The sequence below is a fragment of the Vombatus ursinus genome, unplaced genomic scaffold, assembly GCF_900497805.2.
Source record: "Vombatus ursinus unplaced genomic scaffold, bare-nosed wombat genome assembly UNPS02014861.1, whole genome shotgun sequence".
Classification (NCBI taxonomy): domain Eukaryota; kingdom Metazoa; phylum Chordata; class Mammalia; order Diprotodontia; family Vombatidae; genus Vombatus; species Vombatus ursinus.
This window is the reverse complement of record NW_020954639.1, coordinates 11,250,691-11,264,162: the sequence shown is the minus strand read 5'-3', so window position 1 is coordinate 11,264,162 and position 13,472 is coordinate 11,250,691. Positions and strand designations below refer to the sequence as shown.

The following is a 13,472-nucleotide window of genomic DNA, read 5'->3' as shown; positions in this document are numbered from 1 at the left end:
TATGAATATTTTTAATACAGAGGCTGTCCCTGATGTTAAGAGCCCTCCTCTCTCACCTTGGCCTCTTGGGATCCTGAATGCCCTTCAGGGTTCAGCTCAGGCCCTGCTTCCTACAAGAACCCTTTCTGGGTTTTGTGCACACTCTCTCCTGACCACCCGATGACTTTATATTTATTTCTGTTTTGTTTTCCCCACAGTAGAATGGAAGCTTTTAAAAGCTGGGACTTTTGAATTTTTGTCTCTGAATGCCTAGTACATTGGTAGGAGCTTAATAAGTACTTGTGGAATTAAATGATCAGTTCCTAAAGTTGGCTGTGCAATCTCCCACGTGATGTCCGTGGTCTGAGTTTGCCACCCTTGATTGTTACAGAGTTAATGGGTCTGAGAATGCCAGCCTGAAGACATAAGTGCTAATGCTGCATTCTCCTTTTCAATGAGCAGAGCCTGCTGAGCCCACGTCCGAACTCCTTGGCACGACAGCTATGAAAACTGTTTCTCAGACCACAGCCCCGGTCTCCGGTAGACGAGAGTCTTTGGAACAATCAGAGGAAAGACTCTCCAAGAATCCATGTAGGATGTTTGCTGGTGGAGAGAGCAAAGTATCAGAAGATGCCCTTGATGCATCTAGCAAAACAATGTCAATCAAAGAAAGGTAACAATCTCTTTATTTCGTCTACCCCATTGAGAAGTGTGGAGCTTACTTTAACAGATAGCTTCATGAAGAGCTATTGTTTAAAATGACTAATTAAATTGCTTACAAAGATGTGGTGTCATATTAGCATGTTTTAAGGAGATGGGGTTATTCAGTGGTGAACCACATTTACCCAATGGCAGATCTAATAACCACATGTTGAGTGCCAGGTCTAGAAAGAGTCTGATGCAGGAAATAGGGGTACAGTTTTGTTTTGTTTTGTTTTGTATTTTTTCAACAAGGACTTACTATTTTTGTGTGATTTAAGTACTGTTTATTTTAAGTTTAAATTTTTGCAAATTTCAAAAATACAGCCAAGTTACACAGCTTAGCCCAGTGCCTGGCACAAAATAAGCACTTAATAAATGCTGGTTGATGGTCCTTGAATGCTGGATTTGCCCACAGCTTTTGCTTTCATTCTATGGAAAGTATGTGTGCATGAAGAGGCAGTGAATTTATATTCTTCCTGAGAATGGCAGCACCTAGGATCCAACCTTCAGTTTTGTTTATTTTTAGGGCAAGTAGACTGAATGAGTTTCTGTAGTGTACAGTGAGAATTTATTCCAGGCAACAGCTCTGAAAGATTACATTTGAGTGGCAAAACTGCAATACCCTCATTTTATTCAGAAGAATGAAATGGGATTGAGGAGGATATATTTAAAGGTAGCAGTTATCGAGAACAATGAGCTAAACATTTTCTGGATATATTTCCTCTTTTAACCTCCAGTTACAGTAGAATTAAACTGCGAAAGATTTAATAGCGATAAAAGTACTGGGTGAAAGAAGGTCAAGTTAATTTCGCCGTGTGATTTTCAGAAATGCTTCAGTCCTCTGTTCCTGTGGCTCTGCCAGTCCAGACACTTGTTTATCACAGCCCACCATTTAGAATTTTTCATTGGCTCTGTCAATCATGTTGGGCTCTCCTCCTTTCTTCTAGACAGATTTCAGATTGTCCTGGTCTTATTTTTCTTTCTTTTTTTTTTTCTTTTTGGTCTTATTTTTCAAAAAGAAGGAAAACCTCTTTCTAATGCTCTTCATGGGTCCAGACTTTTTTCTTTTAACATTAGATACATGAAGACATCAAATAGAAAGAACTTTTTTCATTTGATCTCCAAATGAAAGCACATTCATTCAGACACTTAACAATTGAGAATCAATCCTATCTCCTTGGCCGATCATGCTATCGTACAGTCTAGAGCTGAAAAATCCCTTAGAAACTCATCTAGTCCAAGCCCATATTTTATGAAGGAGGAACAGAGGTCTGGGGACAAGTTACTTGGTCAAGGTCACACAGATAACAGTGGCAGAAACTGAATTCAGAACCCATGTTTTCTGATTCTAAGTGTAATGGCATTTCTGTTACATTAAGCATTCGATGAATACCGACTTAACTGTGCTTTATTTCTCTTAGCCTAGCACAGTACTCTGTCAGCTGTAGGCATTTAATAAACATTTGTTTTATGTGGGTGGCCATTAGTTCTTACCCATTTACCAAAGCACTAGGAAGATGGGCTGGCTTTTCCTCTTTCGATAACATTATGTGTGCATACTTGAAACTAACAATACTTGATTCTTTCTCCTTGCCTTATACTTAGAGGCACTGGTTAGTGGCAGAATTGAGACTAGAGCCCATCTCCTGACTGCCAGTTCAGTGTTCTTCCCACTGCACCAAAGAAGCATTAGAATGAAGTGATGATGGATTTTGGATGTGTAATCAAAGTCAGAATAAGTGAACCATAATTTTCTAGGAGATAACGTTTGTGAGTATAAAGGTCAATGGTGAGAAAGAAGTAAATTTGGTAGAAGTGAGCTCCCAACATCATTTTTTTCAGCTAGTGTTTTCTGAGAATTTTGTTGGAAAGGGAGGGGAAATGCTATCTGTGATCAAGTCTTGAATGACCTGGTGACACTTCCTTCTTACGGGTCTCACATTTCCAAGATGACAGCAGTGATGCTGACTTAATGGGCTTCACTGCTTGGTCAATACTTACTCAATTTTGCTCCTTTACCTTCCCTATTCTGACCATTTTGTTGCCCTTGTATGGAGTTAACTGTATAGGGTTAGCTTCCTGTATTTGACACACTTGGATCTACTAATTTTTGTTGTTTAGTTGTTTTGGTTCATGTCCAACTCTTCATGACCCCATTTTGAGTTTTCTTGCCAGAGATGCTGGAGTAGTTTGCCATTTCCTTCTGTAGCTCATTTTACAGATGAGGAAACTGAGGCAAACAGGGTTAAGTGAGTTTCCCAGGGTCACAAAGCTAATAAGTGTCTGAGACCAGATTTGAACTCAGGTCTTCTTGACTCCAAGCCCAGCACCCTATCTCCTACACCACATAGGTCCAATTTGAAAGATTTTTTTTCTTAGATTGTGCTTTTTGCTGTATGTTAGTAATCTTCCACCAAAAGTTCCTTTTTACTCATTTTTCACCTTTTAACAATAACAACTTCTATAACTGTGAATGATACATAGTTTCAGCTAATAACTAGTTAACTTTGTTTCCACTGAATGAATAATAATTTTTAAAAACACTCATAAGTTCTTATCTCTTCAAATTTTATGTGTGCGTGTGAGTTCAAAGGGGAACTTATTGGGAAAAAAAACATCTAGGGAAATCACATTTCTCAAATCCAAAATCAGGGAACAGTCTGACAAAGTCTCTTCCTTTGCCAAACTTCATTAAAAGTACTTTTTCTTTTCCTGAAATGTAGACCATCCCAAGATATCCATACCATAATCTAGGAAAGCATTTCGGAGTTATTTAGTGTTGGAGAATGTTTAAAGTATATTTTAAATTATAATAAGCTCTTAAGAAACTTCATGACTCCAGAAGAGCTGCATCTCTAGTTTTTTAAATGGACGGAAAAGACTAAAGAAGACAACATACCTCTCTTTGGAGGGAAGGCTGGGGGGTAAGAGAGAACTTTCTTCAAGTCCGTTGAATCCTTATTCTGACCTTGTAGCTCTTGGACTCCTATGAGATTCAACATGGTAGATCCGGGCTGGAATTCTGGATAATATTTTGTGTTTTATAACTGCCTTTCTCCCTTTACACACTAGATTGGAGGAAGAGGCCATGACCAAAAGATAGGGCTTCTAGGAATTGTAATGCAACTGGATACTTCAGCCACTAGAGGGCCCCAGATTAGTACAATAATGACTTGGAGCCCGATCTTACTCACTAGTTCATCCCACTCCCACCCCTTCCCTCTGCCCACAAGCATCCAAAGCTAAGTTCCAATGCAGGGCTGCGCTGGCCCAGCTGAAGCTTACATTGAATGGGATGCTGAAATGATGACTAGGACGTTGTACAAGGGGGAGAGATAAGGAAATGGTATTTAACCTGAAGGATTTTACTTGCCACGCACTTGACTTAGTCTTGGCATACAAGCATATTCCAAGGATTGATTAATGCTCCAGCAGAGCCCTCAGACAGACAGGTAGATTTTTTTTTTTAATTGGGAAATTACAAGCGGATGAAAAGATATATATATATGTATATGTATATATATATGTATGTATGTATATATGTGTGTGTGTATATATACACATATATATACATATATACACATATATATACATATCTATATCTATATCTATATATATAGCTGAGGATAAATTGTACTGACTTCCCCATGCTGAGGGCCAGCCCTGATTGGTAGCATCTTCTCTTTTCTGGTATGGAGAGAACATATACCACAGGGGGAGGATGAGAAGCATAGAGGGTAAAGACATTCTTTTCCTTTGAAGGCAGCTCCTCTCTACCTTTTCCAATGCTTCCTGTATACCACCAAATAGCCCAATGAAAAATATGCTCAAGTCAGGAGAGACCAAGGTTGGAATCCTAGCTCCAACTGCTACTAGCTATGTGCAATGCTGGGAAGTCATTTAACCTCTTTGATTCTCAATTCTCTCATCTGTAGAATAAGAGTGTGTGTTCATACCACCTGCCTCTCAGAGGTGTTCTGAGGAAAAGGCTTTTGTAAACTTTAAAGGGGTACAAAAATGTTTAAGAGGAGGTGAGGTTGCACAGTGGTAAGAGCCCTGGACTTGAGTCTGAATCCTTCCTCAGACATATTACAATGCTATATAACTGAGCAAGTCACAACCTCTGCCTCAGTTTCCTCATCTATAAAATAGGAATGATTATAACACATACTACCCAGGGTTGTTGTAAGGACCAAATGAAATAAAATATGAAAAGCACTTTGCAAACCTTAAAGTGCTGCATAATGCTAGCTATGATGAAAATGATGTGACTAGTTATTATCTTTAAAAAAAAATAAAAGAAAAAGAGGACCAGCTAATCCCTGATCAGACATAATAGGGGTGGGAGTTACTTCCTGTTAGCCCCTTTCTAGACATGATTTTAGTAGGTCATTCACTGGCATTCACAGCCCCGGACAAATCACCCTTTTCACCATCCTCAAGATGCACAAACAAGTGCTTGGATTTGACGGAGCTAAACAACCCTGACAATTGCTGGAATTGCCCAGGCAGTAATGGATCTCATGTGTGGGGAGAGATGCTCAGCTCCTTCCCCCTCTCCTGTGCTTTGCTATTTGTGGTAAGTGGGGGAGGTAGTGAGATCACAGGAGGAATGAATACATTTGGAAAGATCTGCCCTCTTCTTGTCTTGTTCAGCCACAAGTAGGAAATTTAAAGGGACAAGAATAATACATTTAGGGTTTGATATACGTGTTATTTTAAAATAACTCCTCATTTGCACTCTGTGTGTTGGGGAGAACCATGTGGGTTTAATAATTTCTGTGCTATTTCCCTCACATTATTTTGGTTATGATATAGCCCTAGAAGTCTGCAGTGACAACCTAACCAGAGCATTCACAAGTGAATGTTTAAAACATTTGGAAGGGATGTGTTCTTTGAAAGCTGTTCCAAGAAAAGGGGAGAGAGGGGGATTCAGCTGACTTAAACGAGTCTTAACGTTGAGAATTTATTTAATCTATAAACATGAACTAATCAGAACATTGTAAGTGCTAATGGAAAAAATACAAAATATAGTCTTAGCAATAATAACTAACATTTATGTGGTACTTTGAGGTTTGTAAAGCACTTTATTATCTCATTTGATTTTAAAGGCAAACACTAGTAGTGTCATCCTCATTTACAGATCAGGAAACTGAGGCTTAGAAATGTTAAAGTGATAGTCAAACAAATTACAAGTATCAAAGGCCAAATTTCAATCCAAGATTTTGCTGGGTTCATGGCCAAAGCCCTTTTCACTGTGCCATGGAGTCTCTTAAGCATATGGTGGAAAATCAGGAGATCTGAGTTCTAATTATATCTCTGCCACTTGCTATGTGACTTTGGTTAAGTTACTTAATATCTGTGCTTCAGTTTTCTCTGATACAGATAACAAATAATACCTAATCTACTAATGAGTTTTTGGAAAACCAAATAAAATAACATCTGAGGTGTGGCTAAACTTATACCTCAAACTATATGTCAGAACTTATATATCTAAATGTGTACTATCTTCTCAAAGAGTTGTCGTCACTGAAAAACATCTTTAGAATCCCTCTTTTGAGACCAGCTAGGTGACTCAGTGGATAGAGCACCAACCCTGGAGTCAGGAAGACTTGAGTTCAAATCTGGCCTCAGACATTTACTAGCTGTGTGACCTTGGGCAAGTCACTCAACCCTGATTGCCTTTTAAAAAAAAAATTCCTCTTTTGGAATGACCTTAAAAGCTTTTTGGAAATACTTTGGATTGTTCTTGAGCATAGCAGATCTTTGTCCTGTGGGGTGGATTTGAGTTTGTTTATTTAAAAAAATAACCAAAATTTCATTTTTAGGCAAATCTGGTGAAATAGGTGATTACGCTATGTAATACTAGTTGTTAAATACTTATAGACATATATACATACATACATACACACATACATACACACATATACATACACATGTACACATGTGTGTGTGCACACACACAAGATTGGGCATACCTAAAGAAGCATTGAGGCAATTTTTTTATGTCTCCTAAGCTGACCCTTAGGTCAGTTCTTGAAAAGGTGTTCTAGGTAGGTTTTGAGTAAGAGTAGTACCATTGGAATAAGGTTATAATTTTGCATGGTATGGTAATCTTGATAAACAGTACTCATTCGGATTCATTTAAAAAGTAGGAATGCCTTTTAAAACTAGGAACTAGAAACCTTTTTTTTTTTAAGCAATGTTATACCTCCCATGACAAAAGGCTTCTAAATCTGGAAAAGCACTACACAAATAGGAATTGCAGTGGTGGTTCACTATGTGTTTCTAAGAGGCCACAGGCCCCTTCCTTCTTTTTCCTACCTAAGAACTGAACTTCACTAATTCAAATTAATTAAAGGGAAGGTTAGTCTGCATTAGTGAAAAGCCAGAAACATAAAATAAATGCTTTCAAAGGAATGAAAATCTTTTCAAACTTTTATTTACATGACTCCGTTCCAGCTAACAGTCTAGGTCTGGATCATGGAACTGGAAAGACCTCAAGATCATTTGGTCTTCACAGAGTCATGTGGTGATTTTTCCCAAGATCTAATTTCCCGGAACTAATGAGTCACAGAAATCATTGAATTTCCAAGAGGAAATCTGGGTCCTATTTCATTTTTCTGATAATGGAGCTCAGTCCCAGGGGATTTTTGTGATTTGCTCAAGGTCAGGTAAACAGTATTACCTGGCAGATTAGACTGTTACTCAGGTCTCCTGCCCTCTTGTGGGAGGCTCTTAGCATTGTACTATGAGGCCTTGGGCCAAGGGAAAAATGATTTGCAAGTAAGTTTCCATCTGCGTAGATAGATGCATGCTTTTTTAAAGAGCTTGCAAATGTTTTTTTCTATAGGCAGACGTTGCCCCCTGAAATCTTAGTTGTACTTCTCATTTTCCTAGCAACCCAGTTGCTATCCTAGGATAAAAATAAATTCCAACTTAGATTCTGTTCACATTCAAATGTAAAATCAAAGAATGTTTGACCTTAAAGATCACTTAATTAAAACTCCTTTAGTTTACAGATGAGGCAAATGAGTCAGTGACTGGCCCTAAATCATCTGTCAAGTTAATGACAAAACCCAGGACTAGAGCCTCCATTCTTAATTTCCAGTTCCATGGTCTTTCTACTAGAGTTCATATTAAAGATGTTATAGAATTTGAACTCACAGACTCAGCATGAAGGAGAAAGTATCAGTTTTAAATATTTTCCCTTATCAATTTTTCAAGGCCAGATTTACATGAGATTTGAGTCAATGAGCTTAATAACTTCCTCCCTAAGACTTTCCTGAATTTCTCTAACTTTCAGTCTCTGCTCTTTCGTTGTTGTTTAGTCAACACAAAATACAACTAACAAAAACACCCTCAACATTATTTTGTGCAATTGATTGGTGAGTCCTTATTATCTGCATGCAAATGCATATTTATCAAGCTCCTGGTTAGATCAAAGTGGATTGTGGAATCATCTCAGTTAATGAGATTCTTTTCTACAGATGTTTTTCATGGGCATTATTACAAAAAGGGGGAGTTATGGAGAATGGTCTTGATAGGAAGAAGATCAATATGTAAGACCAATATTTGTAGGTAATGGCAGAAGGGACAGATGGACAAGGGTCAGAGAAAAAGATACACAATCTTAGAGGTGATGGTTTGCTAATGATAATAGCAATAATAGATAAAGCATTAAAATCTAAGTCCACTAGTCAAAATGGAAAAAATTCCTCCTTTATTAACTCATTTCTATAGCGTTCTCTGCTAAACGGATACCCAGGCCTTTGCTTCTTCATCATGTGTCATTCCTTGGCCAGAAGGGGTCACTAAAGGACTTCCTCTCTCCTAGAGGCCACTTTAACTTCGTCCATGCCGCCTGCATCGTAGGGCCAGTTGAAACAACTTCATTGTTTGCCTAACACTATGATGCAACTATAAAAGCCCAATCAGACTGTCTCCTAACTTTTTTTTTTTCAAAAACTTGTAAAATCTTATAATGCATCTTGGGGACAGGATTATGCATTATCTAATTTCTCACCTTCCCTTCTCCAGAAAATGGGAGAGGTGGGGTAGAGAATGGAATAAAAATAGTTAACGAAGTATGTGCTAACATATGAGTATGTCTGTCTTTAGAATAGAAGGTTCTGGAGTTTGAGATCTATGTCTTTAAGTACCCTATATCCAAAGTATAAGTAGGATAATTACGATGCCTTTGGGAGAGGGGTGGGTTAGATAACTGATAATTGGGCAACTAGAAGGAGCATTTTGGTTTTAAATTTTTCAAAATCCTGCACATAGTTTTATTAAGTTTAAAAATGCTGTGTTGAAGTCTTATAGTTGGTGTGTTCTCTCTTAGGTTGGCACTGTTGAAAAAGAGTGGAGAAGAAGACTGGAAAACCCGACTTAGCAAGAAGCAGGACTATAGCAAAGTGTGTGTCACTGAGCGGAGCACCCGGCTGCTAGATTCTGAGCAGTCGTTCAAGAAGAAGGTAAGTTGCCCATGTTAGGAAAGGCATTTTGCTTCGGACCATGCTTGGAAAGGCATCAAGCAGACAAGCACGCCTAATCTCACTAACTGCTACTTTGGGAAGCATTCACATCATCTTGGCTTTGGGGCCCCACATGGAAAAGCACAAGTTTGTCACCGGCTGCCAACAATAGCTATTTTTGACTAAACTAGAAAGGTAGCCTCGTTAAGTTTTCTGGAATCAGTATCAGCATCTTATCGTGCTTCAGCAAGCATAGAGGTTTTCAAAATGGTCTTGATGTTTGGTATCCATTTGATAAAAGGCCAGCTTTGGAAATTCAATAAATTATTTATAAGGAAAAGTGTTAGTGAGTCATCCTGTGCAAGTTTTACCTAAGGTATGGACTTGGAATTCTTCTGCTGTGAGTGTGAAGCTTGCAAGATGAGAAAGTTGCCATTGGTCAGAACCTAGCTCAGTCTTTAATGAGTTTCTTCCTGAGTAGTTAGTTACCTGTCCCCCATTGTCCTGAGATTTGTCAACTGAAAAACTTTGTGAAATGTCTGCAGAGTTATTCTGAAGTTGACCAATACATAGGTGCCAACTCCTGGAAGTATTTTAGAGGCAACATTTTCAACACATTATCAAAATACAACAGGGCAGCCTGGAGTTGTAGGTAGTGGGCCAGACTTGGAGTCAAATAGACTTGGATATAAATCCTACCTTTTTGTACATTTTACTCAGCAACTAATCACAACTTCCTTAGGACTTCCTTTATAGTTTTTCCCAGGTTTTTTTTTTAATCCCATATTGTTAATTAGCTTGTTCAGCTGTGTGACCCCTCCAATCACTTAGTCTCTGTACTGAGGGAATTCTTGAAGACTAGGAAGTCTCTTCTACCTCAGTGGAGGCAGTTTCCCACCTACTTAAGTCAGACTTATCATTCACTTGTGCTTTTTAATATTTCGTGCCTACCTTCAGCACCAAGATTTAGTCTGCTAACTGATGTAATTATTTGAAATGAAATGAGAAAATACATGTCACCAATCTGGAAAAATAAAAGTCTTCAAAGACAAAACAGCATGAATGTGCTTCTAACTCCATTGATAACTGTGTGGTATCTAGCTCTTAAAAAAATAAAAAAGATTATTCAGTGAAGGGATAGGCACAAAAGCAACTGTTCTGTATCAGGAAAGTTCATAGAGAGAAACAAGTTGCCAAGAGAAGGAGCTGCCAAGATCTTCTGTGGCTTCATTGGTAAATTGGGAAGGCAATATTTGGCCAATGGACAGGACCAAAGATAATGACTAAAGTGCCTGAGCAGTTAGGTGGCTCAGGAACTCAGTGATGGACCTGGAGTCAGATAATTTACTAGCTGTGTGACATAATAGTGTCGTTGTTTAGTCATTTTCAGTCATGTCTGACTCTTCATGACACCTTTTGGGGGTTTTCTTGGCAAGATATGGGTATGGTTGCTGTTTCCTTCTCCAGTTCATTTTACAGATGAGGAAACTGAGGCAAACAAGGTTAAGTGACTTGCCCAGGTTCACACAGCTAGTGAGTGTCTAAGACCAGATTTGAACTCGGGTCTTCCTGACTCCAGGGCCAGCACTCTGTTTACTGGACACAGCTGTCATACTAGCTGTGTGACCCTGGGCAAATCACTTATCCCCCCTTAGCCCTTCCCCATTTGCAAAAGGGGAATAATAATGGTACCTAGCTCACCAGGGTTGTTGTGAACGAATGGGATAACATATAAGCACTTTGCAAACCTTGAAGTGCTCCATAAATGCTAGCTATTTTTTTTTTATTTAACTCAATGGTTCTTAAGTAGAATTGGCATCCATTTGATAAAAGACTAGCTTTGGAAATTCGATAAATTATTTATAAGGAAAAGTGTTAGTGAGTCATCGTATGCAAGTTTTACCTAATGTCTGGACTTTTCTTGAGTCGACTCAATAGTTCTCAAATAGAAATAACATTCTATCAATCATGAAATCAAATGTGGGATTCTCCTGATTTTCAGGTTCCCCACTCCCCTTGCCCCCAGGGAAAGAAATTTAAGGCTCTGGAGTTTAATTTTCCCCTTCCCAAGATGCTTCGTTTGAAACTGTCTTTACATCTCTGTGTTTTAAACACTTTGATATCTCGAGTTACTGATTTCATTATTGTGCATTCTCCCTCCCCGACCCCTCCACCCATGCAGCCCCTCGGTAACTTGTGAGTTGCTGTAGCTAGAGGGCTCGTTGCTTGCAGCCAGTCTAGCCTGTTGATGCTATCAGACTCGGCTCAGCTTAGCAGTGGATGACAGACATGCTGCCCGTCGCCAGGCCACCATAGTCGGCCGTTTCCTCCCGATCCCTGTCTACTTGAACAATTCAGGGCCCGCCCCTGCCCCACCAGGAGTAGGATTTTAGTGGCAGGACTTTAGTAGAAGTATCAATGTCTGCCATGTGCTCAATCCATTCACAAGATATCAATTACCTATGTGCAAGGCACAGTGTTGTGTCCTCCCGTGGGAGACTGGATGTGGGGTGCTACCCCACAAGTGTCTTGAAGTCCCTTAGAGGAAGACAAGACAAGTGACAGTGAGGTGCCATGGATAAAGCATGGCTCTGAAGAGTTCAGAGGCCCTGGGTTCATATACTGCCTCTGTCATGTACTACCTGTATGTTTTGGGGCACCCTTTCGTGGGCCTCAGTTTCCACATCTGTAAAATGAGGTGGTTGGACAACAAGGCCTCTGAGGTCCCTTGCAGCTCTAAGTCTGTGTTTCTGCGGTCCTGTAGGAAAGACCCCAACCAGTAATTAGTTGCAAAGTGAAAAGGACTCAGCACATGAATAGTATTAAAGGAAATGGAGAGGGGTACAAGGTTACTTCAGGACACATCGGCTGGGAATGGATTGAGGTGGCTCCAGGAGAAGGGCTAAGATTTCTAGGTAGATGGAGAAGAATCGGGTTATGTGAGGCAAAAGGAGTGGTGGGGGCCCAGAGACAAGGAAACCTGGACAGGATAGCCAGGCTTTCTATCCACGAGAGTAGCGATGTCTGTCCCAACTCTGTGGCAATAGTGAACACGCTATTGCTACCACTCATCAGAGACCTCATTCCCTGGGCCTAACTCAGTCTAATGCTACTTTGAAGTTAAAATAGGCCAAGCTATTTTGGTCAATTGTAGGGGCTATTGAAAGCGGTTAGGTTCTTATGAGGACAAGGAGCTAACTGATGGCACCTGTCTGGGCACTGGCTTGCTCCCTTGCCAGATGAGCCCAGTGCATTCAGAAGAAGCTGTGGCAGCAGCACTGGGGACGGGTGCTTAAATCTGAGCTTTCCCCAGCAAACCCTAAAGGAGAAACATCTAAGAAATACTCAGTTATCATCCCACGCTGCAACGTCACCAAGCTAGCCACATTTGTCCAGCAAAAGGAATGATATTTGTGATATGTGATCCTTCCAAGTAAGGTTGTTGGACTCCATGTGGGCTACGCTTGTCAATGGCGAGCTGTTCCCTAGGACAGGTGCTGGCTGGGTTGCATGGCTTTTCAGAATAGATAGCCTGGCTTCCCAGTTGAGGGATTAAGAGTTAGTTTGTCATCTGATCCACAATTTCCAAACTCCATCCAGAGCCCTAACTCAACGGTTGCCGAGCTTTTTGTTACTGCCTCATGCCTTCCCTCAGGTTTTCATATTTGCTGGTATAGATGAGGCTAAGTCCTTAAAGTGTGAGAATATCTTATTTACCAACTGAATTTTGTTATACTTTGCATCTAAAGATCATCTATCAGCTGAAGGGTAGCAGACTCCTGAGGGAAACTGACCAGATTTTGGAATGAAGAGAGAGGGGACATCATAAACACTGCAGTGAATTTTTGGGTTTGCTTAAATTTTTATAGTCATTATGAGTTCCCCAGAAGAACTAAGGGAAATCTGATACATCATTAAAAAAAGAAAGAAAGGAAGAAAGAAAAATCTTGGCAAAGGAGTTAATCCAAAACCAAATAAAATATGTTACTTTGACCAGCCTCATACTTCCAGTCCAGTGGATGATAAGAAAAAGTTCCATGGGCCATGAGTACATATTTGGAGCCAACATTAGATTTTCCATTCAAGTATTAAGTGATCTATCACCTTAAAGAGAAGGTGTAATGTGGTGGTAGCTGTTGCTTTCCAATTTCATTTTTAAAATGTAGGATTGAGGATTTGGGGCTTAAAGACACTACTAATCATTTGTCTAGTTGTCTGATGGCATTCCCTTGGAATAACACTTTGGGCTTATTTCTTTTTTCCTTTTATTGTTTAAGGATATGCCAAAAGTTAGAAGCATTTGATTTTTTTTTT

The 13,472-nt window shown here is 39.6% G+C and overlaps 1 protein-coding gene across 1 annotated transcript in view; it reads left to right on the top strand.

The window, feature by feature from the left end:
• SVIL (supervillin) overlaps positions 1-13,472 on the top strand; it is a 160,880-nt gene that overhangs the window by 108,314 nt on the left and 39,094 nt on the right. The window contains exons 15-20 of the mRNA XM_027841567.1: positions 442-652; positions 9,026-9,171; positions 11,288-11,347; positions 11,433-11,539; positions 11,923-12,172; positions 12,333-12,446. Coding sequence (XP_027697368.1) covers positions 442-652; positions 9,026-9,171; positions 11,288-11,347; positions 11,433-11,539; positions 11,923-12,172; positions 12,333-12,446 — 888 coding nt within the window. The remainder of the gene's footprint in view (positions 1-441; positions 653-9,025; positions 9,172-11,287; positions 11,348-11,432; positions 11,540-11,922; positions 12,173-12,332; positions 12,447-13,472) is intronic.